Consider the following 11,498-nt stretch of genomic DNA (forward strand, 5'->3'; position numbering starts at 1 on the left):
GGGTGTAGGGAATGAGACTTGAAACCCTGCTCTAACACAAAAGCTGTTCCATTTCTGCCCCAAACTCTGGGGAAGTTCTAAGTTTTCAAGTTCCTGACTGCAAGTAGCGATATTTGACTTTTGTATCTAAAAACCTCTTTTCCCTAGCTAAGTCACCATCTTCCTCCACCAATAGAGTTCTAAGTGCCAAGCTCAAAACTGAAATGCTCTCTTCTCCAGTCAGGACAGTCCATCTGACAACACTGGTTAACAAGCTTCCTTTGGAATTCTGATTCAGATACACTATTATGTACCAACTGAGACTCATTCTTTTTCAAAATGTCCTTTCCTTAACCCCCTTTCCTAGTTAAAACTCTCAGTGAGACTGAAGGAAAATGATGAAAGAAAGATTATATTGAAGGCAGCAGGGGAACTCACAGAAAACTGCCATGTTCAGGCTGCTCAGGACAATACAAAGATGACTTGTTCTCTGTCCTTACTACTTCTTAACTATGTAGGTTCTACAGCATCAACTGGATATTAAGTCCCACCATTATTATTTCTAGCATCTAATTTAATGCTAAACACATACAAGAATCAAGTTTTTGTTGAATCCATAATCTGAACAAATAGAGTAAATCCACTCCTTCTCTGACTACCAGCTTACTATCAAAGAACCATTGTGGGCTTTGCACCTATTTTCAGAGAACCAAAAAAATTCAGTTTCATTCTATGTTCATAAATATAAACACTTCTAGAGGAAAGAAAAGACTCAGGTATTTTTTAGATAGCCATTCCCTATAAGGGACTGGGGAACAGGGAACAGGAAAGTAGAGAGAATGTAAAAAGCCATTAAATTCAAGTTTTAAATTAAGCGTACTAACAGAGTTCCAACTCTAACTGAACACTCAAGGTACAAGAGATTTTAAGACATTTAACTAAATAAAGGAACCACATAACAACCTAGGTTAGGTTTTCTGCCACAGCTCTGGTCACTTCACGATCAGAAAACTAGAATTGTCCTTGAAATTGCAGCACACTAAAAGCAGAGTCCAGAGTTTTATAACAAGGTATGTCTTTCTTTCAGATCTGATTGTTTTTCAGAATTTCAACAATTAAGGGCTCAAACCCTTTCTCCAACAAGATGGTCCCCTCCCAAAAATAAGCTGAGCAAGCTGTTAAGAACCCCCTGAGTGGTGGGTGTGGTAAACCAGGCCTGTAATTCCAGTGACTTCCAAGGCTGAGGAAGGAGGAGCAAGGGTTCAAAGCCAGCCTCAGTAACTTAGAGAGACCCTGTCTCAAAATTAAAAATAAAAAGGGCGAGGGATGTGGTTCAGTGGTTTAAGTGCCCCTTTAGTTCAATTCCTGGAACAACAACAACAACAACAACAACAACAAAAAAAACCACCAAACAAAGCAATCCAAATCCATTAGTGCCAGGTGCGGCGGTGGTATAGCAAAGCAGGAAGATCAAAGGTTTAAGACCAGCTTGAGCAACTTGGTGAGATTCTGTCTCAAAATTTTAAAAAAGGGCTGGGGATGTATCCCAATGGTAGAGCAATCCTGGGTATAATCCCTCATATCTCAAAAAAAGGGGGTTGGGGGAGGGTGTGATAAGACCTAGAGACAATCTAAAGTACAAGGAATAATGTGTAGGTAATATGGAAACAATATATTTTATATAAGGGACTTATGTGAGCATTCTCACATTTTGATGTTCTTGGGGATCCTGGAACCAATCCCCTACAAGTATAAATGCATTCTCTGTAGTGAAGGGAGGAACAAAACACAAGCCAATGCTACTTTTGCTGCTGGCGACAAGAACAATTTCCAGACCTATTCAAAGATAGGGTGTTTTTTGTTAGTTTGTTTTTGTTTTGCTTTGCAGTAGTCTTTTAAACTTCAAAATCATACAATCTGACAAGCTGGAGAAAACCATTCCTCACACATATGAGACAACTAAAGTGTTCACCTTTGGCTATGAGACCTATGAAGATACCAATATCTTAAGAAACAAATCAGGACCATTATCTGGGCCAGGAAATACCTCAAGAGTTGTATATTTCACTCTATTTCCTAGGACATAAAAACTGGGATTACTGCTTCACTTAACACATCACACACAAGGTCAAATATCACAATTACTGACTACCTTCTACACTGTTTTAACAGTAAAAGAATATAGAAGGGATGGGTATGGGGGTGCACATCTGTAATCCCAGTGACTCAAGAGGCTGAGGTAGGAGGATTTCAAGTTCAAGACCAGCTTCAGCAACTCAGTGACACCTTAAACAACTTGACAAGACCCTGACTTAAAATACAAAATAAAAAAAGGGCTAGGGATGTGGCTCATTGGTTAAGCACCACTGGCTTCAATTCCCTCACCCCTCAAAATAAAGAGGGACTTGACCTCTTCAGAGATGAAAAGATCAACAGCCAGAAGACATCAGCAGCAGCCCTAACAGGCTTTGCTTTTCTCTCTTGGCAACACCTACTTCTGAAACAATACTGCAAAATGAATCACTCAGGACATTCTAGATTTCTGACTGGCTGTTCTCTTTCGACCTCAGATTTGTTCTTTTAGGAATAAGTTAAAGAGGACCAGTCAATATTAAAAAATCTACTTCTCTGGTGCAGTGTGGTGGTACATGTCTGTAACACCAGCTATTCTGGAGGCTGAGGCAAGAGGACTGCCAGACTTGGTAGCTTAGCAAGAACCTGTCTCAAAATAGAAAATAAAAAGGGCTGGAGATGTAGCTCAGTAAAAAGCACCCCTGGGTACAATTCCTAGTGAGGGCTGGGGGAAGAAATCTATTCCTCTGATAGAAAAATGCATTCATTTTACAAAAAGGCAAAGAAAGGTTTGCCTCATTTTTGTATCAAATGAAGTCACCAGTTTTTTAAAAACATTTTCTTTGTTGTCAATGAAATTTTTATTTATTTATATGCAGTGCCAAGAATTGAACCCAGTGCCTCATGCATGCTAGGCAAGTGCTCTGTCAAAGAGCCACTACTTCAGCCCAAAGTTACTGTTTTCTCAAAATCTGTTTCTATTTCTTTCAAAAACTACAAAAAATAGAGTAATCTTTTCTTCACCCCACCCCCACCATCGCCCCAATGGGGGGGGGGGGATGGAACCCAGGGGTTGGGCATTCTACCACTGAGTTACAACCTCAGCCCTCGTCTTTTTTTTTAAATATTTTTATTAGTTTTGATGAAACTTTATTTATTTGTATGCAGTGCTGAGAATCGAACACAGTGCCTTATCCATGCTAGGCAAGCTCTCTACCACTGAGCCACAATCCCAGCCCCCTCTTCAGTTTTTTAACCCCAACACGTAAAATCAATCTACTTCTCTGTCAGGTCTCAATTTAGGCAAGCAAAGGTTGAAAAAAGGGAGGCTTAAAAATTAGTGTGAAATCATCTTTATCAGAAAGCAATTCAAAGAAACCAACCAGTCTAGGGGAGGGGTTAAAAAAAAAAAAAAGGATGCTGACATCAGATGAATTTGTTTTAACTGTTTCCAGGATATCAACAGTTCCAATATAAATGAGCAATGATGTCATTTTACTAGTTATGATGCCACTTTCATACAATCACATACATCTCTGTTCTTATCCTGGATCTTCAATCTAGGAATCTACATCCAGGTAGGTTTTTAACTACAAAACAGTGAAAAGATTATTTAAAAGCCAGGCTTACACTATTTTTAGGATATTCCAAATGACCTTAATATTTTGACCCACAAAATCTGAACTCCTGTAGCCAACTCTTGTCCCTAACCAAACACAGAGTGTAACAAAATGTCTGGAGACCTAGCACACAGTGCCATGCTATAGAAGAAATCAGGTGTGGGGGGGATATATATATATATATATATATATATATATATATATTTATATATGATCTGGGCACATACCTATGCACAAAAAAGAAAAAGCCTACCACTCTCCAAGAATAAGGAGATGTTCTTCTATGGACTGAAGAGTAAATTAAATAATAGCAAACTCTCTTATTCTAATTACTTCTGCACAAGGTAAAACTTCTAGCACCCTAGGTCAACTAACAGGCTCCCACAGAGACTGTCCTTAGGCTAAAATCACCACTGACTGTGAACAAGTTTGCCACTCAGTCCTTACCCAGATATACAAATCCTAAACATTGTTAAATCTTCCCCATGTCTTTCTCTTTCTCGGCTTCTCAGGACTTACCCTTCTTCTTCAATTCACAAGCTTACTTGTTCAGAAGCTCTACAGTACCGAACCTGTCTTACTCCAGACCATACTAAGCAAGATCCCAAGTCTTGGCAGCTATGCTGAGGGAATCAGCATCACTAGTATTTTAACAGGTACCCTGCTGGTGGATAATGGAGTTTGTTGTTCTATGACCTCGAGCTCAAGGGAAAAAAAAAATCCAGACAGAGACAGAGATACTCTGGAGGAAGGAATCAGGATCAGTGAGTCAACTGTAGTTGACTATTTCCAGTTGACAAATTCAGTTCACAAAAAATAAACAAACAAAAAACACGTCCAAAGAAAGGTCTCTAAGGCCACATGGTAAGCAGGATCCAGGTTTGCCCAGAAGGTCTCAGAAAATGAAACCAAATCTGATTAAAATGGACATTTCAAAACAACGAGAGACAGAGAGACAGCAGCAAAGGCACAGCTGCCATTTCCCGGCCACTTCCTGCAGGAGGCTGGGGGAGGGGCTGTTTGTGTACAGATGGAGGTGGAGGCTATCCCCTCAGTCACCCCCCAAAGGATACAAATCCCTTACTCCAATAAGCCTTACAAAGAATGACTGTGAATAGCATTGCCTTCCCCTGGAAATTGAGAACACAGAGAAAGAAAAGGATGATGCGAGATCATCTTTTCTGACACGGAAACGGGGATCCCCTTACTGAGGGATTTCCTCGGAAAGGAATCCCTCTTTATTCTTCCCCCCAGTCTAGCTTAAATCCGGATGCCTAGCATCAGGCCTATGGACCCCCATCCCTGGAGAGGGAGACTCTCCCTGGGAGCGAGGGCCCCTTGCCAAGCGCAGCACCATCCCCAGCCAGGCCCTCCCCTGCACTTCAAGCTCAAGAGATCCTGGGCGCTCCCCCAGGGAGACTTGCTCAGGCCCTTGGAAACCTCTTCAACCCCTCACTCACCACAGATAAAATGCCCCGATCCCCAGAGTTTAACCCACCCAGGGAACCCCCTTACACACCCCTGGAACGCGGGCAATCCCCACCCCCAACCAAAGAGGTGGAGCCCCTCCCGGGATTCCACCTCGGTTCCCCCACAGGAGTCATCTCCGCCAGCCAAGAGGCTTCTCCGCCTCCTCCAACCGCGTCGCTGCCGCCGGGAGCCTCCGCAGCTCCGCCCGTTCCCGCGGCCCGGTGCCGCGGTCCTCAGCAGCCCCGCCAGCCCCCCGGGCAGGGAGAACCCCGCCTCTGGCTGAGTCCTAGCGGGAAATTAGCCGGAGTCAGCTTCTCGCCCCAGGCAAGGCTCAAGACGACTAGGAAGCCTGGTTTCCCAGAGGAAAGCCTCGGGTAAAAGCTGGGCTCCCTCCCCTCAGGCCCCCGGCCAGACTCCACAAACCTGAGAAGGCGGCGTCCAGCCGGGCTCGGGGTTCGTCTCTCCCCGGGGGGTGGACGGTTCACATGGCCGCGCTGCGGGCGCCAGGAGGAGAGGAGACGCCCGCAGGGGGGAGGGGGGTCGGGGGGCCTGGGGTCCCGGGCCCGGGAAGGGGGGAGGGGGACGCGGCTCAACCGCGGGGCCCGAGCGGAGCCAACATGGCCGGCGGGGGAGGAGTGAGTCGGTGCCGGAGGGGGCGGGGAAGCTGCGGCCGAGAGAGAGCCGCCCTCCGCGGCCTCCGCTCCTGGGTCCTAGTGCCCGGCGTTTTGGCATCCAGACCCGGATCTGGGTCCTAGTGCCACTCTGAGTCCTAACAACCCTGTCCCCTGGTCAGCTCCCTCTATAGCTGTATCTCTTTGCCCACTGTAGTCTAGCTTCACAAACCAGAAAGGTGAGCCACAGTCCCAAAGTTAATCTAAAAGACTAGGTAACATTTTTAGGACTAAAAGCACGTACTACTTCCCTGGGGAGGCGGGCACCTGTAAGATAATTTTGGAGGGCAGTTTATTTCTCTGGGCAGGGTAGTGGAAAAATAGAAATGAAAAGGTTAGTTAGGGCAATTCCGTCCTGGTAAAGGAGTGGAGAGAGGCAAGAGTCCGCTGCCAACTCACCTCTGTCCTGTCGGGGAAGCCAGGTCCTGCCTGGATCACCACTTTCTAGGCGACATCTGCAGGGCCCTGGGCTTCGGAAAGATACCTGTGAGTGGGGAAAAGGAGGCTCGGCTTTGGGACCAGACAAGGAAGACCTGAGTCTAACCTAAATGCAGTCGGAGGGGTAGACAATAAGTAGAAAACTAACCAACAAATAAAATACTTCAAAGCTCTACCTACTCTATAGTTCCACTTTTTCTGAAGGAGTGCATAGCTGTATGAAATCTTCACACAGAACAGGAAAGCAAAATCTAACAGAAGATTAGAGTTTGGCTGTTACCTTTAAAATGTTATTGCAAGGTCCCAGAATGGGGAACAATGTCATATGTTAGAGCTTATATTTAATTTCTCATTCAACCTTTTCTTGTTTGTCAAGCTAAGGAATTAAAGCCCAGAGAGGTTCACTAATGTGTTCAAGGTCAAACAGTGTAGAAAGTATGCCTAGAAAGGAAACCAAGTTTCCTTTCCTTATAATTCAACTCTTTGCAGGCTTCAAGATAATTCCCATTCGATTCAATGCAATGCAGTTCTAAAAACAATTGTCTAAACCTTGCAAAGCTCAGGCTGAATATCCTGGAAGAGCAACAGAGTGGGGGTGGTGAAACTCTGGCAGGTTGGGGAATGTCAACAAATACCTTTTCCTCTGGAGGTTTGAGAAGGACATAGATCTGAAAACTGAGTAGGGTGTCAAATCCATCAGTCTAGATTGAATTTCCTTACTCCACAGAGGGGTGGGCTTTTGAGTTTTGGGGACACCACCCACCACAACAAATAGCTAAGAGGATAAAAAGGAAGCTTGCTTTAGCAAAACCTCACAAAGTGTGCAGACCAGCAGAGGCTAAGGGGAGTCTCTCCCTCTCCTGAGATAAGTAGATTACCAGGGGAAGGAGCAGACAGGTAGAAATCAAAATCCTTTCCTATTCCCTATCAAAACAGATTTATAGGTCATCAAAGGGAGAGGGAGACACCCCCTCCACATTCTGCTGATCAAGTCCCTAAATAGAAGCCACATTGAAGTTAGAAAAGTCCTTCCTTCTGGAGAAAGAAGGGATCTAGCAAATTTCCGCTAAGGAATGCCTTTCTGTCCCCAAAATAAAAAATAAAGGTAGGTGGAGAAGCAAGCTCAGAGCATGAAACAGGCACCAAAAGGGCGGGAAGGAAGAGGGGACAAATGGACAGAACTGGTATTCCCTTTTTCTGCCTCTTCCCTTTTCCAGGGCAGATTAGGGAGAATCTTCCTACCTACGCCCGGCAATAGCAGGGCCAGCCAGTCCCAGACTGGATAGGCAGGGGAGGAGCCTGCGCCAGTCAGACGGGTGTAGCCACGCCCCTCCGCTCCACCACCACACACCCACACACACCCTCCGCAGGCTCCACTCCGCTCCGGAAGAGCCGGTTACTCCTGTGCCCCACTGACTGCCTCCACCCCTTCCGAGCCCCAGGCCTAGTCTCCAGGGCAACCCCAACTATCCCAGACTGAGTGTTTGGGAAGAGGAGCACGGGATAGAAAAGGACCACTTTGGATTAGAAAAGAAAATGGAGCAGGATCCACTTTTCCCATCTGGTACAGAAAGATTACAATCACCTTCATCCCTGGATGATACCCCGCCTTATTCCCATCTAAGCAGAGATCTTCCTTGCTCTCTGAAGGATGGGGGTCTGCTGCCGATATGCCCTACAGCTGGGTGTTTACTTCTTGCCAGACGCCACCCCATGCAGCAGCTGTGCTTCTCTCCATCCAGACGACAGAGGGCAGACTGACCCCATATGTCTCCAAACATTCCTCAAGCCCATCAGATGTGAGATGTGGCCAATCACCCACCCACTCCTTTAAGAAGCTACTAGAAAGGGGAAGAGGGGCAAGATTTTTTTTTTTTCTTTTTTTTCTTTTTTAAGCAACTTGTGAGGAAAGTGTCTAGGGAATAGACTGAACCGCCCTCAAGACAGGTCAATGGACAAGAAATGAAGAGAAAGGGGAGTGAAACATTGAACACCTGCTCCCCCTTTCTCACTCTCCCGGTGTTCCTCTACTGCACCTCCCTGACTTTGGGGTCAGCTGCCACGGTGCCTGGCTCCATTTTGGAGCCAGATGGCTGGGCGGGGGGAGGGAGAGAAGGGAAGTCATCGCATCCTACCTCCTTCCCTCTCCACCTCCAGACACTCCTGGCATCCAACCCAAGCACTACTGCTGACCACCCTCTCTCCTGCCAGCGCCTTCCCATCCCCCTAGAACGTGACTCAGAAGAATATGAAGCAAATCCCGACACCCCATTCCTTAATTCTGAAGGTGAGGGGTAGGATTGACAGCACAAGGATCAGAGCCCGGGCTGCAATGGGATGGGGGGAGGGGAATTCCCCACTGGAGGTAGGGTAATTATAAAAGACCTTCCTTCCTTCGCTGGACTGTGAATGGTTCATACTGTTAATAGGGTCCAGTAGAGAGATGGCTTTCAGCCCTGTTGACCATTGTATTTGCTCCCCCCCACACACACACCCCACCCCCGTTAGAGCAAAACAGTTTCCTCACCATCCATATTTTAGAAAGGTTAGATTCTCTCATGATACATTAAAAGGAAAACAACCTCTCATCTCCCCTCCAAGTCAGCCTGTGCCCCTCAGATTTACGATCTTATTTCCAAACTTCCCAATGGGAGTCTCCATGGTGGCCCCACTTGATAGTGAGGCCCAAATTTCTTTTGGGTAGGGACTTCCTCTGCATCTGGATAAAGAAGCTTGGGCTTCTCTCGTCTTAACACCCCAACTCCCTTAAAGACAGACCAAGCCGGATCCTTTCTCCCCCAAGCAGCCCGCAAGGTTTCGGCAGCGCTGGGGTCCCCCAGCTCCGGGATCCTGGGGGAAGGGCGTTCCTAGGTTGGAACAGCCAACCCCAGGCCCAAGAAGAGGGCCCTTCCCACCTGGGTTCAATAGGCGGTGCTGAGGTCGGACCCCAAACTCCGGAAGATGAAGGATGGAGAAGGGCTACAGAAAAGCTTTAGGTGGACTTAGTTGAACTTGAAGGGCTAGCAAGGCATGGCCAGACAGTGACTGTAGTCTGTGCTGCGCCCCACTCCCGCCCGACCCTTACTACGGGTAAGGAGAGGAGTTGGGGTGGCGGTTATTCCCCCTCCCATTGGGGTTAGGATGGCGTGGGAAAGCGCTAATTCCAGAGGGGAGGAGGCGAGACCTAGACCGCGGGAGATTTTTTGGCGAAGAAAGCGCGGGGGAGGGGAGATCCTGGGCCCAGAATAGGAAGGGTACCCGGGAGAGGATGGCGGAGAGACGTGAGAAGCCTCTGGATTCCGGTCGCAGAGGACAGGGGAGAAATGGGCGAGTAGATAGTGCGGGGGAGAGAGGAAGGGCAGCTCCCGCGGTGAAAGGGCAGATCCTGAAACCCGGGGCAGGGGACCGGGGGCCGGCCAGCCCCGGGACTCGGTGCCGGAGGTAGGTGCCGGGCCTCACCTGGAGCAGGGCCGGGCCGCGGGCGGCGGCGGCGGCGGCGCAGGTGGCCGAGCCGGGCGGCGGCGGCGCCTCCTCCCCCAGCCCTGGGCCGGCGGCGGTGGAGGGGGGAGGTGGCGCTTAAAGGGGCAGGAGCTACTGGGGTGAGAACGAGCGCTTGGGAAGGGCTGTCGCGAAGGCTCCGCTGGGGGATGGGGAAGCGGGTGGCGTCTCCTAGGGGCCAGAACCAGGAAGGATCCCAGATGGAGGAAGAGAACAGATCCCAGGAAGAGACAGAAACTTCTGTGGCGAAGTGGGGGGATGGTGGTGGGTCCGAACAGAAGTACTTGGGTGAGCTCTGCCTGCGCTCCCGAGCCACGAAAGACCCCTTCACAAAGGAGGCTGAGAAGGCAGCGGGTGCCCCAAGGATTCCAAGGAGACCAGGGGAAGAGGGAGAGGGAACTCAAGGCCGAGCATACTGGGGATCACGTACAGCGGCCTACTAGGTGAACAGGTTCCGTAGTTTCAGATCCTCACGCACCCATCCGCACAGCCATGAAGCCTCTGGAATCGAGAAGCCGCAAGGGCAAAACTCTCCCAGTTCTCTCAACCTCAGCTCTACCTCGCACTCGGTGTCCTCGATGACTAATGTGGAGGCCATCTATAGCAGCCCTAGTGAGGCTGATGTGGGTCTGTGAGAATGGGCTTTATTCATAGTTCAGTTTTGCTCCAACTACCAGTAACCTCTAGGGCAACAGGAAGCAGCTGCTCTGTGCAGCCCCCACCTGGTGGTGGGTCAGGGTGGGGGAGGAGAGAAGACAGGGACTTAAAGGCCTAAGAGAAATTAGGGGGAAGGAAGCACCTCAGAGACCCTCCCCAACATGACCAAAAGCGGGCCTTTCTTTTGTGTGGGCTAGCAAAAAAGTACAAAAGAATATTACTTGAATCTCCCCAGCTTAAATGGAAATGAGCGAGGGGCAATACTCCACAGGGGAGAGGGGAAAACCCCGGCCTAAGGTACAGGCTCAGGGGCTTCCTTAAAAGTAGAGCTTGCAATGCTAGGATCTCATGGTGGGCAGCCTCATCAGCTGAGCTCTCTGACCTCTGCATAGTCCCATTTCCTCTCCTTCACCCCCAAAATGTGCAAAGGTTAGGCCCCACCCCTGCTGAGTCAGGCAGGGAGGGAGCTAGGCATCCCTCAGGCCTTCCCCAGGGCTGGCCCAGTACTTACCCATGTCAGTCGGCAGGGCTCCAGGCTAGGACCACCCGGCTCCTCACTGTCCTTGGGTCCCCCTTCACGCAAAAGCTGGTATTGGATCCTCTCAAACTGTGAGCTGGGAACTAGCAAGAATCAAAAAGCCAATGTATGCTTCCTCCAAACCACACAGGCTGAACTGCTGTAGGGTGATGTCCCTGTGTGACAGACTGGAGTGGAGAGGGAGGAGGGAAGGGCGGGGCTTTCTCTGGGTGGAGAGAGGGAGGAGGCAAGGACAGGGCAGACCAGGAGAAATATGGAGGAAGGTTAGAACTGTGTTGACACTTCAGTAGCATGGTAAGAGGGCGGCAGGGGGAAGGAAATAAGTAGTTGCGCTAGTAAGAGGGAGAAGGTTCTAGATAATTGCTGAAGGACATAAAGCTGTCAGGGTAAGGGGTAAAGGGATGCAAATGACCTTTAGGATTTCAGTTCCCAGGTCTGCATCTGGATGTATAGGAAAACAGAACAGAAAGGGTGGACCCATACCCTGGGGCATTCTTCTCCAGGTTCTTATCCACTCCAGTCAGGACCTGGAGGAAGTGTCCCCACCCCCATAAC

General features: G+C 48.7%; 1 protein-coding gene across 7 annotated transcripts in view; it reads right to left on the reverse strand.

Annotated features, from left to right (window-relative positions):
• BAZ2A (bromodomain adjacent to zinc finger domain 2A) overlaps positions 1-11,119 on the reverse strand; it is a 34,164-nt gene extending 23,045 nt beyond the window's left edge. For 3 of the 7 annotated variants that reach the window (XM_079143221.1, XM_079143216.1, XM_079143215.1), the window contains exon 1: positions 10,917-11,119. In XM_079143221.1, the coding sequence (XP_078999347.1) occupies positions 10,917-10,920 (4 nt within the window). In that variant the 5' untranslated portion in view covers positions 10,921-11,119. Of the gene's footprint in view, positions 1-5,564; positions 6,156-6,211; positions 6,297-9,709; positions 10,130-10,178; positions 10,896-10,916 lie in introns of those variants that run through there. The other 4 variants (XM_079143217.1, XM_079143219.1, XM_079143218.1 and 1 more) reach the window with 4 other exon arrangements.
• Positions 11,120-11,498: the final 379 nt, after the last annotated feature.

This window comes from Sciurus vulgaris, assembly GCF_902686455.1.
Source record: "Sciurus vulgaris genome assembly, chromosome: 5".
NCBI lineage: Eukaryota > Metazoa > Chordata > Mammalia > Rodentia > Sciuridae > Sciurus > Sciurus vulgaris.